At 42.7% G+C, this 11,332-nt stretch overlaps 1 protein-coding gene across 2 annotated transcripts; it reads left to right on the top strand.

Annotated features, from left to right (window-relative positions):
• Positions 1–258: 258 nt before the first annotated feature.
• ZSCAN9 (zinc finger and SCAN domain containing 9) lies at positions 259–8,479 on the top strand. Of its 2 annotated transcripts, none has more exons than XM_003271990.4 (4): positions 259–339; positions 2,026–2,518; positions 2,705–2,852; positions 7,555–8,479. In XM_003271990.4, exons 2-4 carry the CDS (start codon positions 2,099–2,101, stop codon positions 8,169–8,171), a joined length of 1,185 nt encoding a protein of 394 aa, XP_003272038.1. In that variant the 5' UTR covers positions 259–339; positions 2,026–2,098; the 3' UTR covers positions 8,172–8,479. The 2 variants fall into 2 exon arrangements, with proteins under 2 accessions (XP_003272038.1, XP_003272037.1); XM_003271989.2 differs by having other exon boundaries at positions 284–375.
• Positions 8,480–11,332: the final 2,853 nt, after the last annotated feature.

Below are 11,332 nucleotides of genomic sequence, written 5' to 3' on the forward strand. Positions count from 1 at the left end.
GGGTTTTTTTAACCATAAAGAATGTATTAATTTTAAAAATGCTTTTAAAAATCAGCATTTTCAATAGTTAACGGTCTATGCTTCATCAACGTTTGCCGTTTAAAACCTGTGTGCGGCCCACACACATGACATTCTAGTTATGTGATTCACTGCTGAAAAAGAACTGGACGCCAGGAAACTGGGGGCTGAGTCCGAAGCAAGGTGAACGCCGGACATCGAGACATGGAATCCTAGACCGGCCCGGAAGTGCCTCTGCTCCGTCCGCCTTCGAGGAGAGGTCGGCATCTTTCTTCCCCGCCCGGCCATTGTTCGTGCCGCGCTTCTACCAACGCCGGGCCGGTAACCCCCTCTCCCTCCTTGCGCGTTCCGGGTCTCGTGAGTTGGCTGTGGGGACCGGGAATGGAGGCGGGTCAGGGAGGATGGGGCTGGGAAAGGGGCGTGGAAAGTGAACCTCAGCCGCTGGGAAGTGGGAGCCGGAGGAGGGGGCGGTGGTCAGTGCCGGGCGGCTTCGGGTGTTCCCTAGACCAGAGTGGTCATCCCCAGCTGTGGGGACATTGTACAAGAAAGGGTTGTAGGAGGACTGCGAGGCTGAAGGGTCACCTCGGTGAATAACGGCAACAGGCTTAGGACTCAGGGAAAGAAACACCCGGGAGAGGAAGTTAAGGACAATTAAGACTTTGGCAGCCTTCACGATGGAGAACCTGTATACCCTCTCACCAATAGATTCTAAAAACAAATTAAGGGGCGTTGAATGGACTGGTTTTCAAGCGCAGAATGTAGCAGTTCCCGATTCCCTTTTCCTTAGTTCTTTGATTCTCAAACCTTATAATACATACAAATCACTGAGGAGCCCGTTAAAGGGCATATTCTGGGGCTCCCTGTACGTCTCTCCACCTCCCAATTCAGATTCCCCAGATGTCTGCCATAGGGCCTGTCAAGCTGGAATTCAGCTGCTGCGCTGTGCTTCCTAACATTTTGGAGATACACATTTTGGGAACACCCCCCTGGGTTTCAGGCGCTTCCTGGGTCTGTGGAGAAAACTTCTCCCTTGGGCTTCTTTGGCTTCTTAGGATTGTCCTCAAAAAGAAGTTGACCTTGGGCAATCTACTTAACTTTCCCTGGCTTCCATTTGTTATCTAGTGAAATAATTTTTGTCATAAAACCTCAGTGGGTAATTGTGAGGATGAAATATAGTCTTGTATCTGAAAGCATATTGTAGACTTGTGCAGTGTTGACTGTTACTCCTCAGTAGCAGCAGGGCGGTGTGGAAAGCTCCAGGACTTGGAATCCACCTAAGTCTTTCTTTCTGTAAATTTAGTGAAAATAATACCAACCTTAAATGGTTGTTTTGAAGATTAAGAAAACTGAAGTAAATAGGAAAGTAAATGTTGGTTCATTCATTTAGTCGACAGTAACAATATTTCCATTTATTTTTTCTGTAAGTTGATGTTTATACAGTGAGTTCAAACTTTTTATTCAGACTTTCTGAGTGATCGGTGCAGTCCCTAATTCATGGGCTGTTTTCCTCCATGAACTCTGTAAAGTATTATTGCTATTTCTTTTTCACATAAAGAAACCAAGATTGAAAGAAGATTTAAAAGCTTGGCACAAGGTCACACAATTAGTAAATATTAGGATCAGAATAAAACCTAGGTCTGGGTCAGGTGTGGTGGCTGACACCTGTAATCCCAGCACTTTGGGAAGCCAAGGTGGGAGGATCACTTAAACCCAGGAGTTTGAGGTTGCGGTGAGCTGTGATTATGCCACTGCACTCCAGCCTGAGAAACAGAGTGAAATTCCCCATTTGAAAAAAAAAAGAAAGAAAGAAAACCCATATCTGGGTAACTTAAAAGCTTATGCTCTTTGCACATGATGAATATATATATTTCCATTATTTCCATCCTTTGGTCACCAAATCACTTTTCAGAGAAGAGCCTTAGGGCCTATGATAATTGCTTGTATTATCAGTTTCTGTTATCAGCTATTATAATTTTTCTATACAAAAAATTTATTTTTACTGCTTAGGCAGGCACCTCCAAGGTTTGTCTTGAAGCATAGCTCCAGCTGGAGGGTACCTTTTAAGCTGTTCAAGGTCAAGATGAATACAAACTCAAAGGAGGTTTTATCCCTGGGTGTTCAAGTTCCCGAGTCATGGGAAGAACTTCTGACAATGAAAGTGGAAGCAAAAAGTCACCTTCAAAGGCAGGAATCTAGACTGAAACGCAATAATCCACTGGCGAGGGAAATCTTCCGAAGGCACTTTCGACAGCTGTGCTACCAAGAGACCCCTGGACCAAGGGAGGCTCTTACCCGACTCCAGGAACTTTGCTACCAGTGGTTGAGGCCGCATGTGAGCACAAAGGAGCAGATTTTGGATCTGCTGGTGCTGGAGCAGTTTCTATCCATTCTGCCCAAGGAGCTCCAGGGCTGGGTGAGGGAACACTGTCCGGAGAGTGGAGAAGAGGCTGTGATTTTGCTGGAGGATCTGGAGAGAGAGCTCGATGAACCACAACGTGAGGTAGGAAGGGAGATTTGCTAGAGAAAAATGTGTATTTTGGCATGCGAAGAATCCTTGTATCCTCTGCTTTGTGTCTCCTTGACACTGGTGATAAAATACTCTCCTTCCTGTTTCCTTCTTTCTTGGAAGTGTTTATTTCAGACAGTTAATTTCTTCAAAAGTCAAATCTTGTCTTTTTGTCCCCAGATGGTGGCCCACAGGCAAAGACAAGAAATCCTCTGTAAAGAGATGGTGCCTCTAGCAGAGCAGACACCACTGAGCCTTCAGTCCCAGCCTAAGGAGCCACAGCTCACATGTGACTCTGCTCAGAAGTGCCATTCTATTGAAGAGACAGGTGAGGAACAGCATTTATTTGATGTTGAATGAATCTCACCTGGTCAAGCAAAAACAAACAGTAAACCCAGAGCTGGGAAAACAGGAGATCCAAAGACTCCTTACCAGATAGCAGTAATGGTCAGTGCTTCTGAGGGCCTAGTGTGCTCATCTTTGACCCTTCTCCCTGTGTGCAGACTTCTCCCTGAGTACCATCCTGGAAGCTCTCTGGACTTCTGATGCATGGTACGTGAGGAAGGCTTTCAGGGATCACTGTGGAGCACAGCTTCAGAGAATGGACTTCAAGGTTTGACAGACAGATTCAGATCCTGGCATCGCCTCATGGAAGCTGCTTGTATTGGGCAGATTACTTAACCACTTGACCTCAGATCCCTCATCTACAAAATGGGGTTGATAATAGCTTTGGTTTAGTCTACTTCCACTGCCTTAAGAGAATACCACAGACTGGTTGTCTTTAACAGAAATTTATTTTCTCACATTTTCAAAGGCTAGTAGTCCAAGATCAAGATGCCATCAGGTTTGGTTTCTGGTGAGGCCTCTTCCTGGCTTATAGATGGCCATCTTCTTGCTGTATCCTCACATGGCCTTTCTTCTGTGTGCACACACAGAGAGAGCAAGCTCTCTCATCTTCTTCTTATAAGGACAGATACCATTCCTACCCGATAGGGCCCTACCGTATAACCTCATTTAACTTTTAATACCTTCCTCAAGGCCCTGTCTCCAAATGTAATCATATTGAGGGGTTAGGACCTCAGCATATGTGAGGGAATACAATTTAGTCCATAACCAGTATATACCTCAGAAAGTCATTGTGAGTATCAAATACAATTTATGAAAAGCACTTGGCATGCATTATGCTTAATACATGGTCACTATTGTCACAAATCACCAGTGCCCCCCTTGCTGATTTGGGTTCATACTTGCAGTAGAAAGATATGAGATATGCTTAGTAAGTGGCAGAACTGTATGGGAGAATCCAGTGAAATCAAATTTTGCCATTTCCTTCTCTGTAATCTTCTGAGAGGTGGCAGTGGCCACCCTTGTGGTACTGAGCACTTGGGACTGAGTCAGCTGCTTTCCCATTCTAGCCCTCCCTGCAGGAATTGGCTCTAGCTTGTCTGATTTCCCACACAAAAAATCATACCCTCTTACTGACTTTTTGTTAATCTTCTGACAATCAATCTGTAGCAAGGTTCTACTGTTTTCAGTTTCATATTACCCCGACATGCATCAAAGCCGCAACTTCCCTTGCCTCTTTGTCTCTAGCTTCTGTTTATTTCATTTACCCTAGCAATTATGGATTTCTACTACGTGGAACACATCTCTTGATTTAAATTAAAGTGTATGTGTTGAGTAAATTCTGTGCAGACCTTCTTATAGCTCCTGTGACTTTATCAGATTAAAATTGCCTCTGATATCATTTTCCTTCTTTATGAGCATCTTTCCAGTCAATTTCTTTATTTCTTTCTTCTTTCTCTCTCTATGAACTTGAACCTTTTATTTTCTAGCTGCTTCCTTTCTTCTACCTTCCAAACTGCATCTAGAACCCTGCTGAGAATCCCCTTTTCCAAGAAGCACATCTATATTTTCCACCTATCCACTCATCTATCCATCTATCATTCAACAAGTGTTTATTAAGCATCTACTATGGCTGTAGGAGAATATCCAGAGGGCATCTGGAGACTGGAGAGTTCTCCTTGTGGGATATCAGCGCAGGTATGTGTTACAAATTTAGGTAAAGCAAATATTATAAAACAACATAGTGTTTGAAATTACAAGGACCAAATTCAAGTTCCAGCTTTTCAAATTTTTAGCCAAGCAATATTTAATAGGTAAGCTTGAGTTTCTTTTTAAGTTATGCTGATTATTTAAAAATCCAAATAATACAAAAGTTTATATAGTAAAAAATGGGAGTTTTCCGAATCCTACTCCCTAGAGGTAACTACTCTTGTCACTTTGCTGCATATTTTCCAGACATTTCTCTATATAGTCTGTCTACCCATATATCTGTATCTTCCCATATTTTTCTTTTTTTTTTTTTTTGAGACAGAGTCTCACTCTGTCACCCAGGCTGGAGTGCAGTGGCACGATCTCGGCTCACTGCAAGCTCTGCCTCCCGGGTTCATGCCATTCTCCTGTCTCAGCCTCCCAAGTAGCTGGGACTACAGGCACCCGCCACCACGCCCGGCTAATTTTTTGTATTTTTAGTAGAGACAGGGTTTCACCGTGTTAGCCAGGATAGTCTCGATCTCCTGACCTCGCGATTCGCCCGCCTCGGCTTCCCAAATTGCTGGGATTACAGGCATGAGCCACCACGCCTGGCCCATATTTTTCTATAGTTCTTTAAAGAGATGGGATAATAACATCGAGTTTTGTGGCGAGTCAGTTTGATAATATATCTGAAAGTGCTTCATAAGTCATGAAAGTTGTATAAATGGTAATCATTAAAAGGTGGGAAATGTCTGAATTTTTATATTCTACCCAGCTCCCTTATGGATTTCAGAAGTTTGAGCAGGAGGGCAGTACTGATCCCACTTGGGGCCCATCTGTTCTCTACAGACACATTTTTATTTTCCAAATCTGTTGTAATCCCCCAGCTAAAAGGAGGAGGAGAAATACGGCCTAACAACAGAGGAGTCCTAAGAGGTACCTATTCTTGTGTGTGAGAGACAGGACAGTTAGATGTGGGAGAAAGAGGCAAATATTTTGGTCAAAAGAGGAGACCTGGGTCTGTTGTCCTCGGCCTTTTTCTGGGTTGCAAAGTGAAATCAGACTATGTGCCAGGCATGATTCTCAGGAATAAAACAGAAGGATTCTCCTCTCATAGAGATTATATTGTAGCAAGAGGGAGATAATAATAAATATAAAAGTAAAGAAATGATACAATGTGTTAAAAGGTGATAAGCCTGTGGAATAAGGCAAAAATAGAACAGGATAAGGGAGATTAAGAGTGCTACGGATAAGGCAAACAGATTGTGATATTAAATAGAAGAATTAAGATAGACCTTATTGAGAAGGTGAGTTGAACAAAGACTTGAAGGAAGCGAGAGAGTGGGCCTTGCTTTCATTTGAGGTGAGAAGTTTCCAGGAAGAGAGAAGCACTAGAGCAAAGGTCTTATGATGGGAATGCACCTTGGATAATTGTGGATTTGAAAGTCATAAAGTATAGTAGTCCTCACTATTCAAGGGGGATACATTCCAAGACCCCCAGTAGATGCCTGAAACCAAGGATAATACTGAACCCTGTATATACTATTTTTTTCCTATACATACCTAAGAAAAAGTTTAATTTATAAATTAGGCATAGTAAGAGATTAACAACAATAACTAATAATAAAATGGAACAATTATAATAATATGCCAGCCTCACTACTTTTGCACTTCGGGGCCATTATTAAGTAAAATAAGGGGTATGTAAATACAAGCACTGAGACTCTGCAACAGTCAATCTGATAACCAAGATGGCTACTAGGTGTGCAACAGGCAGGCAGCATGTACAGTGTGGATATGCTGGACAAAAGGAAGACTCATGTCCTGGGTGAGACAGAGCCAGATGGCATGTGATTTCATCATACTACTCAGAATGGTGCCAAATTTAAAACTTGAGAATTGTTTGTGCTGGGTGGGGTGGCTCACACCTGTAATCCCAGCACTTTGGGAGGCCAAGGCGGATGGATCGTGAGGCCAGGAGTTTGAGACCAGCCTGGCCAGCATGACGAAATCTCATCTCTACTAAAAATACCAAAAAAAAAAAAATTAGCCAGGCATGGTGATGTGTGCCTGTAGTCCCAGCTACTCAAGAGGCTGAGGCAGGAGAATCGCTTGAACCTGGGAAGCGGAGGTTGCAGTGAGCCAAGGGGCGACAGAGCAAGACTCCGTCTCAAAAAAAAAAAAAAAAATTTTTTGCTTCTGGTATCTTCCATTTAGTATATTTGAACTGTGATTGACTGTGGGTAGCTGAAACTTTGTAAAGGCAAAACCACAGATAAGTGGGGACTACTGTACTGCCTGAAGCACCTAAATAGTAGAAGTTTAATACTTGTTCTGAAGATGAATGAATGAATACATGAAGTAACTTTCCTTGGAAAGGGTCACTTTGAGGTTATCTCAGAAAGGGGAGAGAGGTGTAAGGGAATACTCCACAGAAGCCACCCTAATCTTTACCCATCCTTCCCCATGAAGAAGTATAAAAAAAATACTGCCAGCTGGGTACAGTGGCTCATGCCTGTAATCGCAGCATTTGGGGAGGCCAAGGTGGGTGGATCAGCTGAGGTCAGGAGTTCAAGACCAGGATGGCCAACATGGCAAAACCCCGTCTGTACTAAAAATACAAAATTAGTTGGGCGTGGGGGTACGTGCCTGTAGTTTCAACTACTTGGGAGACTGAGGCAGGAGAATTGCTTGAACCTGGGAAATGGAGGCTGCAGTGAGCTGAGATCACACCATTGCACTCCAGCCTGGGCTACAGAGTGACACTCTGGCTCAAAAAACAACTCCCCAGGCCAAGTTTACATGGGGATGGACTGACCTGCATTTTGTCAAAGAGGGCAAACCTTCCTCCTTACCTAGGGGAAGGTGTTACCACACTAACCCTTCTGTTTCTAGCCCACTTCCTTTTCTATGATATATTTTTATAGACATAGTCACCTTCCCATAGGCTCAGGGAACAAGTGACATTTACCTAGCCTTTTTCTTTGTTTCAGATGAACTAACCAAGACTGAGGACAGAGAGTTGGTGCTAAGGAAAGACTGTCCTAAGATAGTGGAACCACATGGGAAAATGTTTAATGAGCAGACCTGGGAGGTATCACAGCAGGATCCCCCACATGAAGAAGTTGGTGAACATAAGGATAGGATAGAGAGGCAGTGGGGAAACCTCTTAGGAGAGGGGCAACACAAATGTGATGAATGTGGGAAGAGCTTTACTCAGAGCTCAGGTCTCATTCGACATCAAAGAATTCATACTGGAGAAAGACCTTATGAATGTAATGAATGTGGGAAAGCCTTCAGTCGAAGTTCTGGTCTTTTTAATCACCGAGGAATCCACAATATACAGAAACGGTACCACTGTAAGGAGTGTGGGAAGGCCTTCAGTCAGAGTGCGGGTCTTATCCAGCATCAGAGAATCCACAAAGGAGAAAAGCCGTATCAGTGCAGCCAGTGCAGTAAGAGCTACAGTCGGCGTTCATTTCTCATTGAACATCAGAGAAGCCACACAGGGGAGCGACCTCACCAGTGCATTGAATGTGGGAAAAGCTTTAATCGACACTGCAACCTCATTCGCCATCAGAAGATCCACACAGTGGCTGAGCTGGTCTAGGGCTTGCTATGAGCAGGTTTTCCAGATCACCAGCCAAGTCGTGTGGGGTAGGTTGAGACTAGAAAATGCCTGTCTCTTCATTTCTCCATGAAGTGTGTTTGAAACAAATACTGACTTATGGCCCAGGGACTTCCTTAAAGGAAAGTTGGGTGTTTGAAGCTACTGTTTTCTCTTTTGTTCGTTTTACCTCTTTCTTATTCTTACTAGCTGTGTCCCTCTTATTTATTATTTATTTATTTTTTTGAGATGGCTGCTAAACCCTTCTAATAATATAATAAATGACACTGCCACAGCCAACATGCCTGAAAGATTTGGTATCTGTGTTTAACTACAAAGGATAACAGAGTTCTACTGATGGTTTATAACAATTGGGTCTTTGGTGTTCCCTGTGACCAGGGTCTACATTATAAACACCTTTTCTACCTTACTGCTTCTCTCTGACGCCTACGTGACTCTCCCTTGGAAAGTGACCAGCATTGGCTGTGTGTTTCAGTGTCTACAGTGTGTGTCCACTTACTTAACCATAGTTGGTCCTCACAACAGCCACACAAGGAAATGAGCTAGTTATCATTATCCCATTTTACAGATGAGGACTCTAAGGCTCAGAAAATCCAAGCGTCAGAGCCAAGGCTGAAATCCTGAACTTTTATTTTTAGTAATGCTTTAATTTTGGAGTAATTTTAGACCTACAGAAATGTTGCAGAGATGGAGTTCTCATATTCCCTTCACCTAGGTTCCCCTAATGTTAACTTATAACATCACACCTTTTTAGTTAAACCTTGGCTTTTAACTCCAAATCCCAATTTCTTTATGATGTCAGGCTTTATACTGATATCAGATTCCTACCTTTTAGTCACCTGGAACTCCCTTAGAGTTTTTCTATCACATCTTCAGTGTTAGAAAGTCATCTGTATCCTGAGTACCAGGCCACATCAGAGAACTGGATTAATCCAGGTAAGATGCTAGCTACTGTCCGAAATGTCCTCAGTCTTTCTCTTCTGTTTGCTTGGCTTAGGTCTAGAGAAAAAAGTTTCTTCCCTGTGTAGATCTTTAAGAAAATCAATTGTACGCCAGGTGTGGTGGTACAAGCCTGTAATCCCAGAGCTTTTGGAGGCCAAGGCCACAGTATTGCTTGAGGCCAGGAGTTCAAGACCAGTCTGTGCAACATAGTGAGACCCTGTTTCTACAAAAAAAAAAAATTAAAATTAGCTGCGTGCAGTGGTGTGTGCCTGTAGTCCCCAGATAGGAGGTTGAGGTGAGAGGATCACTTAAACCCAGGAGTTTGAGATGCAGTGATCATGCCACTGCACTCCAGCCTGGCCACAGAGAGAGACCCCGTCTCAAAACAAAACAAAACAAACCCAGAAACCTTGTCTCAAAAAAAAAAAAAAAAAAAAAAAAAAGTCAATTATGCTGCCTCCATCAAAAAATTTTAAAAGGAAGAAAATTTTTTTAAAAACTGGAGAATACTTACATAGCCTTAAGTGTTCTGCCCCAGAGGAAGCTCTTTCTCAGTGAAGTTTACTCATGGAGAGGAGGACTCTCCCCTTCGTAGGGCTAAAGACTTGAGGCTTGAGGTTTCCCAAGGCTCTTTGCCTGCCCTCCCTTACTCCCTTTTATGATTACTAAGGCTGCAACCCCATCTCTTCCCTTTCATGTATTTGATTTAAATGTTCAGAGGTTTCCTGAGAGGTGGAAAAGGAGAAGTGCTGCAATTTGCTCAGGATGAGTCCACACACAGTTGAGTTTTGCACTGTTTTCAGTAACTCCTAAATGTGTTGCAGAGCAGCCAACTCTTGAATTGGGGATTGTGTAATTTAACTCTTTTATATAAGATTCAAACAGAAGTGGAATAGCATACTGAACCCCATGAACTTGTTGACGAAAAGAGTCAAACGCTGTAAAATATTTGAAGAGATTTATTCTGAGCCAAATACAAGTGACCATGGCCTGTGACACAGCCCTCAAGGGGGTCCTGAGAACATGTGCCCAAGGTGGTCAGGGTATAGCTTGGTTTTATATATTTTAGGGAGGCATGAAACATCCATCAAATACATTTAAGAAATAGATTGGTTTGGTTCAGAAAGGCGGGACAAATCAAAGCGTGGGCTTCCAAGCTATAGGTAAATTTAAACATTTTCAGCTTGACAATTGGTTGAGTTTATCTGAAGACCTGGGATTAATGGAAAGGAATGTTTAGGCTAAGGTAAAGGATTGTGGAGATCAAGTTTTATTGTGCAGAGGAATCTCTCAGGTAGCAGACTTCAGAGAGAGAGCAGATTGTAAAATGTTTCTTTTTTCTTGTTTCTCCACTGAATGAGTGGCCAAGGAAGTTGGATTTTAAGGCAAAACCCTTAGCAACACTTTCCCATCAGAGGGAAAATAAATTACATAATATGTAGCATCACCTAAAATCTCCACAAAATATCAGCTTAAACTAAGACACCCATTTCTCCTTTTGCATCAGGAAAAAGTTCTACACATTGTAGGGAAGCCTAAGAAGAATTTTCGTGTCATAGTAGGTTTAAAGGATAAACTCCAGGATCATCTGACAGAAATGTTAAATATAATACCTTCCTATACCAAACAAATGGTATGGGAATTACCTATTACTGATGACATTAATCGTCCTGAGTGAGTTAAAATTCAAAAATTTAAATATTAAAGTAGCCTCTTCTCTTTTTTTGTTACGTCTCAATCCCACATGGTATAGTTAAAAAACGAGTGAACCAGGAGTCAGGACCCCTGAGATGGAGTCCATGCCTAATCAATTCTAGAGTTTGGACCTTGGATAAGTCACTTGGGTTGGGTTTCCTAGAAGTGGAGCCTAGGCATGGATTCAAGTCTAGGGAATTTATTGAGGCAAAATAAGCTGCAGGAAAAAAGCTGCAAGGCAGAGAGGGAAGCAAGATATGGAAGAGGAAATGGGCTGAGCAAGATATGGACTGAGCTTAAGTCTAGTTTAGTCTACTTTGGAAGAAGGATCTTTGGAACAAAACTTACCCTTGAGGCAAGGGGCCAGCCTTTTGTACCTCAATCAGTACCTTGTGGATTGAGGACTTCCTGGAGAGAATAGATTATCTCCCTTTGTCCAAGGACAATTCTTCAGAGAAGGTGATGACTGTGAGCCATTAGCAGCCAGTGCTCATGATAATCAGGGA

The sequence above is a fragment of the Nomascus leucogenys genome, chromosome 22a, assembly GCF_006542625.1.
Source record: "Nomascus leucogenys isolate Asia chromosome 22a, Asia_NLE_v1, whole genome shotgun sequence".
Classification (NCBI taxonomy): domain Eukaryota; kingdom Metazoa; phylum Chordata; class Mammalia; order Primates; family Hylobatidae; genus Nomascus; species Nomascus leucogenys.

Coding starts and splice junctions, on each gene's coding strand:
- ZSCAN9 (XM_003271990.4), top strand. CDS start 2,099: ATGAATACAAACTCAAAGGAGGTTTTATCCCTGGGTGTTCAAGTTCCC. Junction 2,519..2,704: donor TCGATGAACCACAACGTGAG/GTAGGAAGGGAG, acceptor TTTTGTCCCCAG/ATGGTGGCCCACAGGCAAAG. Junction 2,853..7,554: donor CCATTCTATTGAAGAGACAG/GTGAGGAACAGC, acceptor TCTTTGTTTCAG/ATGAACTAACCAAGACTGAG.